This window comes from Mastomys coucha, unplaced genomic scaffold (assembly GCF_008632895.1).
Source record: "Mastomys coucha isolate ucsf_1 unplaced genomic scaffold, UCSF_Mcou_1 pScaffold22, whole genome shotgun sequence".
NCBI lineage: Eukaryota > Metazoa > Chordata > Mammalia > Rodentia > Muridae > Mastomys > Mastomys coucha.
Window position 1 is genome coordinate 257,971,456 of NW_022196905.1, and position 15,817 is coordinate 257,987,272.

A 15,817-nucleotide genomic window follows, 5' to 3' on the forward strand; every position below is an offset into this window, starting at 1 on the left:
TTGTCTTTTTTTTTTTTTGTTTTGTTTTGTTTTGTTTTCCGAGACAGGGTTTTTCTGTATAGCCCTGGCTATCCTGGAACTCACTCAGTAGACCAGGCTGGCCTCGAACTCAGAAATCTGCCTGCCTCTGCCTCCCAAGTGCTGGGATTAAAGGCATGCGCCACCACCGCCCGGCTTGCATTTGCTTCTTAATCACTGTGTTGTACACAGTGAATCTCAAAAAAAAATGCTCACTCAGAACCCACTTTTCCTTACAAAGGCCACTATCCTAATTATTGTCTTGTTTTCTTTGAAATAGGGGCCCATGGTCCAAACTGACCTTGGAACTCCTGATCCTCCTGCCTCCAAAATCTCCCAATTATTGGGATTACAGGTATTTGTCACCCTGCTCAGCTTCCTAACTATCTTTTGTGTGAAGTGTGGGGCATATGTACATTTCAGTATGTGTAGGCATGTATGCAGATGCACACAAATGCTCATGTGCGCTGTGTTGGTGGAAGTAAGAGGTCAACAGTCTTTTTTCTACCTTATTTTCTGAGGTAGGGTTTCTCATTGAACCAAAGCTCATCTACTGGTTAGACTAGCTGACCAGCAAGCCCCAAGGATCATCCTCTCTTCATTCCTTCCCCCAAAGCTGGAGTCATAGGTACATTCAGTCATGCCTTGCTTTTTATGTGGGTGTTTGAGAATCCAAACACACTTCCTCACGCTGACATGGAAAGCACTCTACCAACTGAGCCACCTCCCAGACCATTCTACTGTAGAGGAGAAGGGAAAACTAAAAATGTCAGACCTCTAAACCACAGCTAAGTTTTTTTTTTTAAATTAACATAAAGAAGACTGGTTTCCATTTACAATTGTTAAAGCAAGTGGTGAAGACTTGGGGGGGTCATTATGTATTGCTTTTTAAAATTAAAAATCTAATATCAAGTTTAAGACAGATATAAACAAGGACACACAGAGACACACAGACGGAAGACACAAGTTCAGTAATTCCAAGGGAAGAAGAATCCTTCACATCACCCTGTTGGGGTAACTTACCCATAGAGAGGTCCATCATTGCCAATAGCAGAAACCATGATTACATTGTTAGCTGTTAATTCCCATACCTACAAAATAACCAAGCATTTAGTTAATGAGTGCTTGTAGCAATACATCACTGTCCCTCAAACTATGGACCTTCTGCAAGTATGCCCTAGAAAGGAGCCTCCTCCAAGGCAGTGCTAGGCCCAGAGAGGTTGGGCACATGTGACAAGGTTTTGGAGGACAAATATATGAACCTGGGGCTGGATAGCGCATAGCACACTGGCCCAGTGGCTAGGTTAGGAAAACAGGTTTAAACAGAAAGGCATCAAGGCACCAGGGAGGCAGTAATGTTCCTTTAAAATACCTGTTCCCAGGCCTCTAACCCAAGGGTTTGTGACATGATATTGCAGATATAAAAGCAAGAGCTGTTACCCAACATACTGCCCTTCACAGTCACTTGACCAACCTTGTCAACAAAGGGATGGTCCATGAAGTCGGGCCCGCCAATGCTAAGGTTTAGAACGTCGATCTTCTTGAGGATGGCATAGTTGAAGGCATCCAGAAACCAAGATGTGTAAGACACCTGGTTAAATAGAAACAGTCTTCTGAGGGCCTCGGTGAGAGTGTAAAGAGCTGTAACAACTCTGCTTTCTAAGGACAAGCTCATTCTTCAAAGCATGGGGATAAATCACAAGTAAAGAACACTTTAGAATACAAACCCACAAACTAAGTCCTTGAACTAGAACCAAGGATTCTGTGCTGTATACTGTCTCTTGCCTCCAGGGGCAACAGGCAACCGTCTACCTTTCAGTATGCCTTCAAGGATTAGCCCAGGCATCTAACTGCCCTTATAAAAGGACCCATTCTAATACACTGCTGTGATGTCGACCATTTCTACAGTTTACAGTATCTGTCTAACAACCTTCATTTCTAAAAAGAAGAACAAACAGAAGCTTGCTTAATATGAATTTGATGCACACATTAAGATCTGGATGTAGTGGTGTATGTTTGAAATCTCAGGTCTAGGGGAACAGATCCCTGGAGCTTTTTTGCCAGCCAAACTAGCCTAATGGGCAAGCTCCAGGTCCCAGTTGTCTGATCATGGGCCTACATATTTAGACTAGATCCCATGGCCTGAATCAGGCCAGGCTCCCTGAGCTCTCTCTGGAACAGAGTTGAGCAATCTACACAGTGACTTGATAGCTCTCAATTTATGGTACCAAGCTCTTTGCCTTGTATGCTACAATGAACTAAATCACTGTGAAAAATACTGCTAGCCTGATAATTTCTCTGTTCTTAGGATGTGCTTATTAGGGAAATAATCAGAAAGCTGCTCTTTAAAGAGGCTCCTCTGGCTTAACCCCATACCAGTAGTAACCCCCTCCTTTCTTATTTCTTTACTCTCATTCTTAATGAGGCCGCTCTCCAGGACCTAAAGGGAAGACTCTTTCCTACTAAGGTCCCTTAATGCTTAGATCTCCACATGCCCTATTGTTACTGTCTAATGTTCTCTCTCCTAATGAATGGCATCTTATGAAGGGACTGTGTGGCAGCCCCTTTCTAGACCAACTGCTGCTGCTCTTCTCTTTTATCTAGTACAAACGAGAGATCCTGTCTCAAGTAACAAGGTGAAGTTGGGCATGGTGGTACATGCCTTTAATCCCAGCACTCAGGAGGATCTCTATTAGTTCATGAGTTTGAGGCCAGCCTGGTCTGCATAAGTTCCAGATCAGACAAAGAACAATAGTGAGACCCTGTCTCAAAAACAAACAAGGGGAACCAAATTGTCAGGCTAACATATGGCCTCTATACACAAACATTCTTAAACTATCTCTTTGTCTCTCTGTCTGTCTCTGTCTCTCTCTCCTCCCTCTCTCTCAGTACCTCCTCCTTTTGTTTCTAGATGAAATGAAGAAACAAAGCTGTAAAGCTTAGCTGCTGGGGTACAAACGTCAGTACCATAGTGTTTCTTCTCCAGCAATGGAAGGAACTGGGTGGCAAACATGCTGTGCACATGCCAAAACTCCATCCTGCAAGTCCTAGACAACAAGCTAGAAGGCTCAGGCAGGCCTGATGTGAAGGAAAATGACATCAAGGAACCACGGTAGCCTTGGAGAAAGGTCTTCAGGACTAGGGAAAGCTGATGAGCACAGTGTTGGGGGAAGGACAGGCAGAGCAGGACAGCACGAGACAGTGCAGCACACAATAAAGAAGGATGGCACCACAGCCTGCCATCTGTAGTAGCTGTGCAATGGTGCTTTACTGTAAGCCTCACCTCTGACCACTCATGTGTCTCAAAGCCCTTCAAACACACACCTGATTGTTGGTAAAGACCCTGAAGATGTGCAGCTCTGCATCTGGGGCAAATCCTTGGCACTCCCTCATGCTGGCAATCACACCTGCAACGAATGTGCCATGGCCCAGCCCTGAAGCCACAAAAAAAGAAGTCCCATGAAGACAGCTAAGGACAAACAACAAAGTACAGCACTCAAATGACCAATGACTACACACGCCTGGTCTTAGAAACACCTCAGCAGCTTCTGCTGTGGTTCCCCCACCCCTATACCCCCAACACCACTGCTCCTGTCTCTTTTGTGGTTAAATCCACAGGTAACCCTTCTCAGCAGGTACCACCTTCTCTCCCAGCCTCTACTTCCCCACATCATCTGTGAGCTTCTGAGGACCTGGGCTTGTCTGTGCACTCAGAGGCTAACTCACAAGTACTGGCCTCTAGACCAGGAGCCTTGTCCTCATCTAACTGGGACCTACCATCATCCAGGGTCCGCTCATTGGTCCAGTTGGTTCTCTCCTTCACATTCTTGAAATGTGGATGCTTCTCACTGAGCCCAGTATCAAAAACAGCAACTCTGACATTAGCACCTTATCCCAAAAAGAGAAAACAACAATCACATTAGGAGAAAGAATCTTTCTTGATTTCTACTCATAAAGCACCATTCCTTTGATGGAGCTACAGCAAAGTTCCCAATGTCCTTCATTCCATTCCCAGGTCCCAGACAGGAGGAGAGATGCCTACCACTCATGCATGCCATGGTATACATTCACACACACGCACACACACACACACACACACACACACACACACACACACACAAACACGCTCATGTTCATATACATACATGTGCTCATGTATATACACTCAAGTGTACACAAACAGATGCTGGGCTTAAGAGGTAAATACAGGGAGAGTTAACTGTACCCAGCTCCACACATGGTAATAAGGACAGATGTATATGGTGGCAGACCTGTGGCAGGGCAACCTAGCAGAAGGCCTCCCTGAATGTTGTCCAAGTCCCTGGGCTGCAGAGTTCCTGGTCTACAACACACACCTGTGTATCCCATCTGCCACAGCACATCTGCCTGCAATGTCTGGGCAACCTGGCGAGGAATGGCTCTCAGCAATCGTCGACTTGAATGTCTTCCTGTTGCATGCCAGAATCCAGAGCCCAGGGAGAGACTGGCTCTTTTCAGGGGGCGTGATGACTGCCACTTCTGGCTCCACCGGGTTTCATTACAGGGTACAATGGGGTCAGCTAGAATCAAGGAAGAGCATGATCAGAGATCAGGAGAAATGTACACGCTGTGCTCAGAGACAAGATCAGCTCTCTCTCTTTTTTTTAAAGATTTGTTTGTTTGTTTATTTATTTATTTATTATATATAGCTGTCTTCAGACACTACAGAAGAGGCTATCAGATCTCATTACGGATGGTTGTGAGCCACCATGTGGTTGCTGGGATTTGAACTCAGGACCTTCAGAAGAGCCGTCAGTGCTTTTAACCACTGAGCCTTTCTCCAGCCCCTGACAAGATCATCTTGAAGTCATATTTCAGGACATTCCTCAAGGTGATCACAACAAGGGGGCAGACTTAGTTGACATGCTATTCCCAAATGATTCTTAGACTGTTGTAACCAAGGGTACATAGAGAAAGACTTACAGCAACTTCCATAGAAGCCCTACTGGGGGTCACAAACCCCAGCACTAACAAGGCTGAAGCAGAATTACAAGTTTAAAGCCAGCCTAGGCTGTACTGAAAAACCTTGTCTCAAAAAATAAATAATAACTCACCCCCCAAAAAAATTTAAAAATGCCGGGCAGTGGTGGCACATGCCTTTAACTGCAGCACTTGAGAGGCAGAGGCAGGCAGATTTCTGAGTTTGAGGTCAGCCTGGTCTACAGAGTGAGTTCCCACAACAGCCAGGGCTGTGCAGAGAAACCCTGTCTCGAAAAACAAACAAAAACAAAAAACAAAAAACAAAAAAACCCACCTTGAGATGACAGAAAAAAGGGGAATGGCCCGGGAGCTGGCCACTGATGTATAAGCAGCCTTTACAGAGCTATACTTGGGGCAGACCTCAGGCTAGACTCCAGTGAGGACTTTAAACTATGAATTGCCCAAGTAATTTCCTTACTTTCTAATTTCCCCTTCCAAAAACTAAAAGAACCAGGAGGACAAGAAGGAGGGTCTGAAATAGAATACTCTACCTAGCTCGTGTACTACTGCCAAGATCTGTCAAACTGAACACTTACATGATGAATTTTAATACCTGGGGAAAAAAAATCCCTTCATTAAAATTTTTTTAAAAAAATTAAAAAATAAAAGAGTGCTGGAGTGGTGGCACACACCTCTAATCTCAGCACTCAGGAGGCAGAGGCAGGCAGATAGATCACTGAGCTCAAGGTCTGTTTGGTCTACAGAGTGAGTTCCAGGACAGCCAGGGCTACACAGAGAAACCTTGTTTTAAAAAACAAAATAAAATAAAATAAAATAAAAGTAAGATATTATTATGAGTTTTCATTTTACCTTTTAAGGTCTATGTTATAATGAATAAACAAATCATATTTTTAAAGCCGTAATTTCATTTATTAGTGGGGAAGCATGTGCAACTGTTGTGTATCAGCTCTCTCCTTACATGGCTCTCAGGGGCTGAACTCAAGACTGCCCAACTTACATGACACACAACTTTACCCACTGAACCACCTTGCTATGCCTCAAGTCAGTTTTAAGAACAAGCCTGTCCTCTACTACTGTAACAGTATTGGTTCTAAAGCAAATGACTCTCGTTCTCAAGGCTCTAGACCACACCCATGAAAAAAGGGGTCCTAGAAAAGAGACTGTCAATCCCATGATGTAACTGTCTATGACAGTCCAACTCAAATCTACTTGCACCAAGTTCCCTGGGGTGACTCTACTCTTGACATCAACAGAAGGACAATTCCAGAATACTTAGTAAAAATATTTCCATGATGGGGAGTGGTCTGCTCTGCTTGACCTAGAACACAACACAGTACTCAAAGAAAATCAAAACAGAGAGAGGCAAACTGTGTGATATGAATAACCACTGGAAAAACTGGGGAACATCAGCTTGCATTTAGCTTGTTACTAGGACAGAATCTACCTTCAAAGGCCCAACTGGAGGTAATACTAGGCCCAAGAAAGTGTGAACCAGACTCTTGACTCACACTCACAGGCCTGCCAATGTGCACAGATTATACTAAGGTACACTACAACACCCACCTCTGGTTATAGTCAGGGAGGTCAGGGAGCTCAGAGAGAAACAAAGCAAAGTCCAGGAAAAGATATTTTGCAAGAGAGCTGCAAAGATGAAAGCCTGTACTCAGAGGAGCGAACAGGTGCAGAGGAGCCTCAAAGGCAAGGCCTACAGAAAGGTGGGTGGCAGGCCTCTATAATCCCAGCATTTGTAAAGCAGAGGCAAGAAAACTGTCTCACTGGCAGCCTAACCTATAGAGCAGGACTCGGTCTTTTCTTTTCTAAGACTTTCCACTCTACACATGAAGGGCTGGTAGACTCCAAGTTGGGAGAGTCCCAAATGAACACAGACAGAAACCAGCTCCCAGAGATAAAGGTCGCCACCATGCTACAGATCTTTGGAGTTCCTCCCAAGACAGCATGAAACTGCTTTTCTCAAGAAATTGCTATCCACTGGGCATGGCAGTGCATTCCTGCAATCACAGCACTTGGGAGGTAGAGGCAGGAGCACATCGAAGGCCAGGAGTTCAAGGCCGGCCAGTCTCAGTTCAGAGTGAATCTGAAGCCTGAGCTACAACAGCAAACCCTGTCTCAGAAAATAAAACAAAGAAATTGCCTGTCAAGACAACATTCTCGCCAGGCAGTGGTGGCGCACGCCTTTAATCCCAGCACTTGGCAGGCAGAGGGATTTCTGAGTTGGAGGCCAGCCTGGTCTACAGAGAGAGTTCCAGAACAGCAGGGCCACACAGAGAAACCCTGTCTCGGGAAGAAAAAAAAAAAGACAACATTCTCCACTGGAGAACTGTGAAAAAGGACACGGGTGATCCCAAATGACCCTTAGTGTTTCTGTAGTGAAAGCCAAGCAGTGGTGTGGCTTGTGCTGACCGTACTCACATTCAGCAAACTTCAGGGAACGAAAGACTTTCCGCTGGGGTGTCACCCGCTTGATGTTTGGGTGATCTTCAAGTGTGAGCAGTCCCGCCTTCTGCTTCTCTTTTATCTGAATCACCTCAAAATCACTAGGGTAGTCACTGGATGGGTTGTTCCGAGGTATTATTCTCCAGTTGTCCACTTCACTGCTTTTCAGAGCACTTGAAATAAATGAGTTTCTAGCTTTGGCTGTAAAGTATCCGTTGAAAGCCACAATATATTCTGAAATCAATGCCCACAGTAAAAATAAGTACTTATATATATAACAGAGTATACCTACTGTCAACCTTCTTTGGCAAAAGAACAATGCACCTCAGAGCCCACAGCCAAATAAGAGCAAGAGAGATGAGTGTGAACCACCAAAGGCGACAGCACGCAGAGCTGAGTAAAGCTCACTCACACAAACCTCAAATCACACAAAATACACACTTCAAAAGCAGATACCTGTGCAGTTTTTTGTTTGTTTGTTTGTTTGATTGTTTTTGAGTAAGTGTGTGTCTGATGAAATGGCTCAGTAATTAAGATCATGGACTCCTTTTGCAGAGAACCTGATTTCAGTTTCCAGCACCCGTGTCAGGCAGCTCATTTTAAGAAACATAAATCAGAGGGGTTGGAGAGATGGCTCAGGGGTTAAGAGTGCTTACTGTTCTTGGAGAAGACCCTGGGTTCAGTTCCCAGGACCCAGAGTAGCTTACAAGCACCTATAACTCTAGTTCCACAAGATCCAAAACCCTCTCTGGCCTCTGCAAGTGCCAAGCACTCATGTGGTTCACATGAATGGCAAAATATGCGGGCAAAACATTCATACACGTAAACCATTTGCAAATTGAAAGAATAAATAAGGTAAAATAAGATAAAACGTCCATATTTACTAAAATTCAACTACAGTAAAAAAAATGTAGTTTCCCAACAGGGAAATACAGTTGTTTGTTCTACAGAAGGTGAAGACGAAGCTCCGGATCAAGTCACAGACTTCCTGCTCTGCCTGAGGCTTGACCTCCAAAATGTCAGCTGAGCACCTACATCAGCACCCTCCCAGCTACAATGGTTCAGTCAGTTCTAGTCCAGAGCAAACACTTTAAGCAAAGGTTAGTCAACATGATGTACACTCAGCCCATTTGAAATGTACCACAGAAGTGACCAGAAGCCAGGATTTATATTAGTTTAAAAAGAGTAGGATGGGAGGCCCAGCAATGAAGACAAGTCATTACCATATTCCACCACAGTTGAGGAGAATTCCACCTTCAGAGTCAGGTGGGAACAGCTAGGGCATGGGGCCTTTTCAAAAGCTTTCTTCCCCAGCCTATCACCCAGGTGCTTTTTCCCACAGAGCAAAACCACCAGCAGAAGAAGCCAGATGTTGACGAGCTTCATGGTCCTAAGTGAATATGGTCATAAAACTGCATAAATTCAAATCGCACTAGGCTCTTCCTTGATCAGAAGTGGATTTCTGTTTTGGCTAAATGCTGCAACCTTACTGATCAGCCATCCTACAGACTTGTCCAACGTAAAGAAAACCTCAGTCCCATGGTCACCCACGGCTTGGCCCAAAGAGAGGCTTTCATTTCTTTCTCCGCTTCTTCTCCATCTTGGACAGGGGCTTCTCTCATTAGGGCCGAGTCCACTGAGTCCTAAATTCCATTTGCACCACAAACCCAAATCTAGCAGGATGACCAATCCACCGCTCTGTAGCCGATCTGAAACAAAAACAGCACAGAGACATCAGTAGCATCCTGACCAGCCAGATATGACAGTTCCAGCTGCATTTAAATGGAAGGATCAGATACCACAGTTACAGACAGACAGCTGTAGATGCAAGACCCTAGTGCTTTGTAAACAAAGCATTTCCTCACCACTTTCATGGAAACATTCCGACAGCTCTAAGAAGTAAAGGGAAAAATAAGTGAGAGAAGTGAAGAGACTAAGGACGAGAGCTGACAGAAGGAGCAGGAAGCAGGCTGGCCCCATCCTTGTAACTAGAAAGGAAGAGCAAAAGCCAGCCCTTATGTCCCACCCTTCACATCTTCCTCAGACTGTGTTTCCTATAATCTGTAGCTCTCTATCGTCCAGGGTATGTTGCCAATCAACATCTACAATTATTCAATGAAAAGCATAGTCTTTACTTTCTGCTGTAAATTATACCTAAGGACAATCGATTTTAATAGGTTCTGTAATAGACACTACTTTCTGCCAATTTTATAAAAATAGCACAGATATTTTCTGCAGCTATTACATTTATTTTTCCTGAAGCACCAAACTTAAACTGAAATAGTTTAATCTGTTATAAAATCAGATTAGCTCTTTACTGAAAGTGGAACAGAGGACAGTTTGTGAGGCAAACTATTCCTAAAGAAAAGTGTTATTTGAGTATAAGATTTCTCATGGGCTCAGATCTCTCTCAAAATAACTAAAGTAGAAGAGGAACAGCTGTTCTTCACAACAGTGGCAGTGGGGGCCGAAGTGCCACAGGGTAACCAGCTCACCACCATACCTGTGAGGAACAATCTAGCTGGGGTGGGGGCAGGTGGACACAGAACAAGCGAGGCCCTTGTACTGTTAAAAAGAAAAATTAAGAGAAAGAGTGAGCCACCAACAACCAAGATGAGTCAGTTCAACTCAATTCTTCTGACAGAAACTGGTACTTAGAGTACAGCTGCCTAAACTTTATTTCGGTACCACCCTAGTCTGCAAAACATACCAGTTTTGAACCCACACCAGAGACTGGGGCTGCTGGTATGTACTCACAGGAGAAGCAACTATGTCTGTGTCAACAGAAAGACAGTGAGAATGTCAACCACAAGAACAAAAGAGTAAAACAAAGATCCAAGACTTTAGAAAGACCAGAGGTCAGCTAACACTGTGTACACATTCTGCAGAAGTCAGAAGCCCTATCATAGAAAGGAGTCTCAGAAAGCAGTCCTAAAGATCACTGGTCAAAGAATATACAGCCAGTCACTGGAGTAATGTAAAAGTTCTAATGCTGGAGTAAGCTTGCACTTTACAAAAGTGACTGGAGAGGTTTCTCAGTGGTTAGAACACTGGCTGTTCTTCCAGAGGATCTGGGTTCCATTCCCAACACCCACATGGCAGTTCGCAACCACCTGTCACTCCAGTTCTTAGGCCCTTTTATGTCCTCCCTAAGCACTGCACCTACATGCCATAGACACATACACAGGCAAAGTACCTATATACATAAAATCTAAAACAAAGCAATAAAACCCTCTTAAAACCCTCTGCCTTAAGAGAAAGACTCTATGACCTAGGTGCTATAGAGGGAGTGTGTGCACATGGGGAACGAGGGAGGGTCAGCGACACAGTGCTCTATGTGTGAGGGAGCAAAGGAGACCAACCAAAAACCAACCACCAGGTCAAATGCAGGAAAGGAAGGTATCAGAGTAGAGGTCACCGAAGCTGAGGTAAAGTCCCTTCAGGGCTGACAAGAAATTTAGTTATACAGAAGATACAATGGGGGAAGAAGTGGTATATCTGGGGACGAGGAGAACAAACATAAGGACTAATAGGGCATCCTGTTTTAAGGAGGTTGGGGGAAAGATGGCATGGAGGAGAGTTTGAGCAGGTACCAGGTTGGAGAGGCCATTCTAGAATGCAGACAATAGCAGCCAAGGGAAATGAGCATAAAGAGCCAGAGACCAAGGTTGCTGAGCAACTACTCAGAGCTCTGCGCTGTATAGCTGGAGGTCAGGGTCCTGGACAAACCATGGCAGAAACCTCTGACCTCGCACAGCTTATCGTCCAGTGTGGGGAGGCACAGAAGAAACAAGTAAATTCAGCTTAGCTGATAGTAAGTGCCTGGCTTGGGAACAGAGGAAGGACGGGAGCAGGACAGCTGAGAGGGCTGCCTCATCAGCCAAGGTGCCACAGAGGCAGTGGATAAAAGACTTTTAAGTAGAAACCTGAAGAAAGTAGCTTGGAGTGAGAAGAAAAGCAAAGAGGCTGGTGTGGCTGAGCAAAATGCAGAAAGGGAAAGGAGAGGAGATAAAGAACTGGGGACAGCCCAGGGACAGCCCTGTACATCAGAGAGGAACTCATTTCTTACTCTGAAAGGGATGAGAAGGCACAGCTGACCCGAGTCTTCTAGGAGCAATGAATACAGGGAATAGGGGACAGGGAACAGGACTATGGAAGATCATGGGTTAAATAACCAAGGGAGAGAAGGTGCTCGCTTAGACCTCACGGATAAGTAGATGGACTCTACAAACTTCTTATGACCAGATGCGGGAGAATGCAGGCGAAGAATAAAGCCACAGGGTAACTTTGCCTCTAATGGAGATGGAGAAGACTATGGAAACTGGCTCAGAGGAGGGAACACCTGCACTCATACCCACACAGTGAGAACAAGTCGTGAACATCTATGATAAGGATGTTCACCAACACTGGAAAGCAGCCAGAACCTGTCAGAATCTTGGGCCACCCAGCACCTCTTCTTTGGGGAAGATGACAAAAAACAGGAGAGGCCAAAAGAAAAGGGAAATCAATCTCTCACAAGGAGAGTCAGGCCACTGGATGAATCTAATAGCTTAGTTTTTAGCAGGAGAGGGAGATGGCTCAGCAGATAAAGGCCCTTGCTGCCAAGCCTGACCATCTGAGTTCCATCCCTGGAACCTACATGGTAGAAGGCACAAACTGAATCCCCACAGATGCCTGCTCTGATCTCTACACTAGTACCCATTCATATACACAAAGTAAATAAATGTTTTTATGTTTTTTTTTTTTTTAATGTCACTGATCCCTTCCAGAAAAAGGTTACACTAAGTGAACAGGTGGCCCTGGTCTGACTGCACTCTACCAAGTCCTGACTACTCCAGGAACTGGCTCTGCACACCCACCAGTGCTAGAAGGAAGGAAAAAAGGAGGGTGCTTCAGATACAAAAGTCTCCTGGGATAAATGAGCAGGCTGGAAATGACAGAAAACTCAAGCAACTCTGTTGTACAGAGCTAGTAACCTGTCTATTGTCCTCAAAGGTGAAAAGTTCAGGCTTTTAGAGACATTGCAGTGGCAGGCCTGTGGTGGAAAATGACAGACCCTGAGGTTTCTACAGGTTCCCAATCCTGAAGAAGGCTGAAATCATTTTCCTTTCTGGCTTCTAATTCACCACTCGACTGTCAAAAGACAGTGCATAGGGCAGGCTCCAGAAGCCAAGCACTTACCATTAACCCCTGTGCTCTTGGGCCTGTGTGTTTAAGAGATCCTGACCCACAGACATGTCTAGTACAGCCTTTAAAGAACAGATTGCACTTTCAGGGCTGTAACACACATATCCACCTGTATCAACAACCCATGGTGCCCAAGACAGGACCCCAAATCAGTCAACACGAGTTACAAGATATGCTCACTAGCTAGTGGCAAGCAGGAGAGTCACAACAGACATTAGTTACACAGACAGGTATATGTACACAGGCTCACACACACAGAGAAAGAAAACCACTAACTTGTCCTTCCCTTTCTGAGTTAGTATGCTGAGGACAAGGAGGCCACAGAAGACCCAGTGAGAACAGAATCTAGTAGGTAAGAAAGTGTGTGAGGAGAAGGTCATCAAAGAATAAAATGAGCCATTCAGTAACGAGCTGAAACGGAAATGCTGGTACAAACTCCAGGTTTTCAGATGTACACAGAGAAATGCAAAAATAAACAAGGGCACATCTAAATACACACCACATTGGCCACGAGGACACAGCTACAGTGCCATGCACTGTATCACATGTGCCCAGGTGGCTGAGTACCACTCTCCAGGGAAAGAAGTTAGGCTCCTTCTAGAGTAAGCTCAAGGGCAGGTCGGGCTAGAAGAGATGACTCTGGAGCTCAGTAGCAGACAGTGAGGCACTGCTCCCTCCAAGAATGCGGATATGCTGCCAGAAGCCAGGGTGGAGGGACTCTCCCTAGCCAAATCTAGGACAATCTAGCTTCACAATATCTAATGAGTAACAAATCACAACTTCTTGAAAATTCAAAATGGGAAAACAGACCCCAACACAAACAAAGTGGAAGCTTAAGAAAACTTCTGATGTTTACACAGTTTCAAAATGCTGCCCACTAAAATACATATTTACAAAGGGGAAGAGTGACTTCATTACATATACAAGCCAACCAGCCACAGGCAAGGGGCCCAACCTGCCCCTTCCCTTAGCAGAAGCACTGAGAAGAACCCTATTTCTGAGGTTCCTTCCAAAATTTCACAGCAGTCAAATCACGAAGAGGCATGAGATAAACCCCAAGGCCATTTCATGAAGCGACCTACCAGTCACCAGTTGTACAATGACACCCAGTAGATAGATACACCAGTAGACAGCATAGACTAAAATGGAATGGGAGTGTGGCTGGTCATGGGGATCTATGATGACTGGTTCCAACTTCACAAGCACCTCCATTTAAAAACATGTAAATTCTTTTCGTAAAATGACATAGCACTTCCATAGAAACTGTGCACCATCTACCCATATACTTTAATTTATACCAGTTATTATAATACCTAAAAATATAAATACTAAATGGTTAGGCCATATTGGCCAGAGAATAAGGCATGCTCAGTACATAAAGATTCTGAATATTTTGGTTTTTAAAAAGACTTTTTATCTTATGCATGAAGTGTTTTATATGTGTACCACATGTGTGCAATACCCACAGAGGCCTGAAGATGGCATGGGATCTCCTGGTGCTGGAGCTGCCATGTAGGAACTGGGACCAGAGCACAAGTTCCTTAGAAGAGCAGTAAGTGCTCTTAACCCCTATCTATCTCAACATTCCCAAATAGTTTCAATCAGCAATTGGCTGAATATGTGAGTGTGGGACTGGGATATTGGAGCATGGAGGAGCACTCTAACTCCCAGTCTACAGAGCAGTCATGTTTTCTGAAAGGCTTCAGTTAAAAAAATTCTGTTCAAATTAGCTTTAATGCTTTTATCATTTATATTGTAAACAAACAAAAAACAAGTAACTTTCTGGGAAAAAAGGTGAAGCACCCAGAATATAACTCATAGTTAATAATTCAACAAATCTAGTAAATATTCTCATGTTATTTTTTAAATCTCATTGTCAATATGTACTAAAACCCTTAAAACTGTACAGAAAAGATTCCTCACCAGGACGAAAAACTTAACACTTACTTAGCATTTCTTGGAAGCAGGTAGGATTCACTATCTTGTGATAACTCACATAACCCTCATAACATCCTGTTCTTACCCACACTTGGTGAGAAAACAGGCCTAAAGGAGAGAGGGATACCCTTGTTGCCCCTATACCCTGTTGCTGAGTGGGGAAGCTGTCTGGGGAACCGCAGTGTCTGAGTCACATTCTTCAGAGGAAAGGAGCCTGGTGTTTTAAAAATGCCCCTTAGAATTCAGTCCAACATGTGTGAACCTGAAAGCACACTATTTATATCCAAGGATATACAGTAGAGCATTGTAATAGGGAAGAATTAGAGACCATGTAAGCATGCAATAATAGAGGATGGATGGGGAAATGATATGGTTTGTCTGTACTACAGAATGCCCTGCAGCAACTTCTTGAACTAAGTCTTGAACAAGACTGAATCATGGTCCCTAACAGATGTTCACATCTTGATCCCCATAACCTGTGGATGTGACTGTATACCAAGACTCAGCAGGCTATGAGCACCCTAAGCTGGGAGGGCATCCTCCACCTCTAGTCACTACAAGGTCTCTATACAGCTAAGTGGATGGTTCAGAGGATAGGACAATAAAAGCCAGGGTGTGGTTTTTGTTAGAAAGAAATCAAGGTGCCAAGAAATTATAGATGGCTTCTACAAACAGAAGGAACGGGATCTCTCCTGAGAGCCTCCAAAAAGAACCAGCTGTCAATACTAACTCTGAGACTCAACTTTGGACTTCTGACCTCCAGAATGATAAAACGGTTGTGCTAGTAAGAGGAAAATGAGCTAATGAAGTATTAAAGAAATCAACTCATGTACAGAATGGTCCAAACTTTGCACATACACAAAGGGTAGCAATACCCTCTGTGAGACAGGGTCTTGCTACATAGTCCTGGCTATCCTGGATTTCACTAGGTAGACCAGGATGGCCTCAAACTCAGATCCACCTCCTTCCATCTCCTAGATGCTGGCAAACTTTGACTTTTAATGTTGCATCCATGAGGTTGGAGAGATGACTCAGTAATTAAAAGCACTTGCTGTTCGTTTGATTCTCAGCACCCACGTGGTGGTTCACAACTAATCTAAACTCCAGTTCAAGGGGATCTATCACTCTCTGCTTACCTCTGTGGACACCAGTAAGCACATCGTGAATATACACACATTAGGTAAAATAAAGTTTAATCTATAAAGTTTTTGGGTTTTTTTTTTTTTTTTTTTTTTTTTTT

The 15,817-nt window shown here is 44.2% G+C and overlaps 1 protein-coding gene across 2 annotated transcripts in view; it reads right to left on the reverse strand.

Annotated features, from left to right (window-relative positions):
• Mbtps1 (membrane bound transcription factor peptidase, site 1) overlaps positions 1 to 15,817 on the reverse strand; it is a 49,552-nt gene that overhangs the window by 29,132 nt on the left and 4,603 nt on the right. For both annotated transcript variants that reach the window (XM_031341554.1, XM_031341553.1), the window contains exons 2-8: positions 8,676 to 9,161; positions 7,429 to 7,686; positions 4,374 to 4,577; positions 3,796 to 3,906; positions 3,343 to 3,452; positions 1,493 to 1,609; positions 1,042 to 1,109 (exon numbers count right to left, since the gene is read on the reverse strand). In XM_031341554.1, the coding sequence (XP_031197414.1) occupies positions 1,042 to 1,109; positions 1,493 to 1,609; positions 3,343 to 3,452; positions 3,796 to 3,906; positions 4,374 to 4,577; positions 7,429 to 7,686; positions 8,676 to 8,838 (1,031 nt within the window). In that variant the 5' untranslated portion in view covers positions 8,839 to 9,161. The remainder of the gene's footprint in view (positions 1 to 1,041; positions 1,110 to 1,492; positions 1,610 to 3,342; positions 3,453 to 3,795; positions 3,907 to 4,373; positions 4,578 to 7,428; positions 7,687 to 8,675; positions 9,162 to 15,817) is intronic.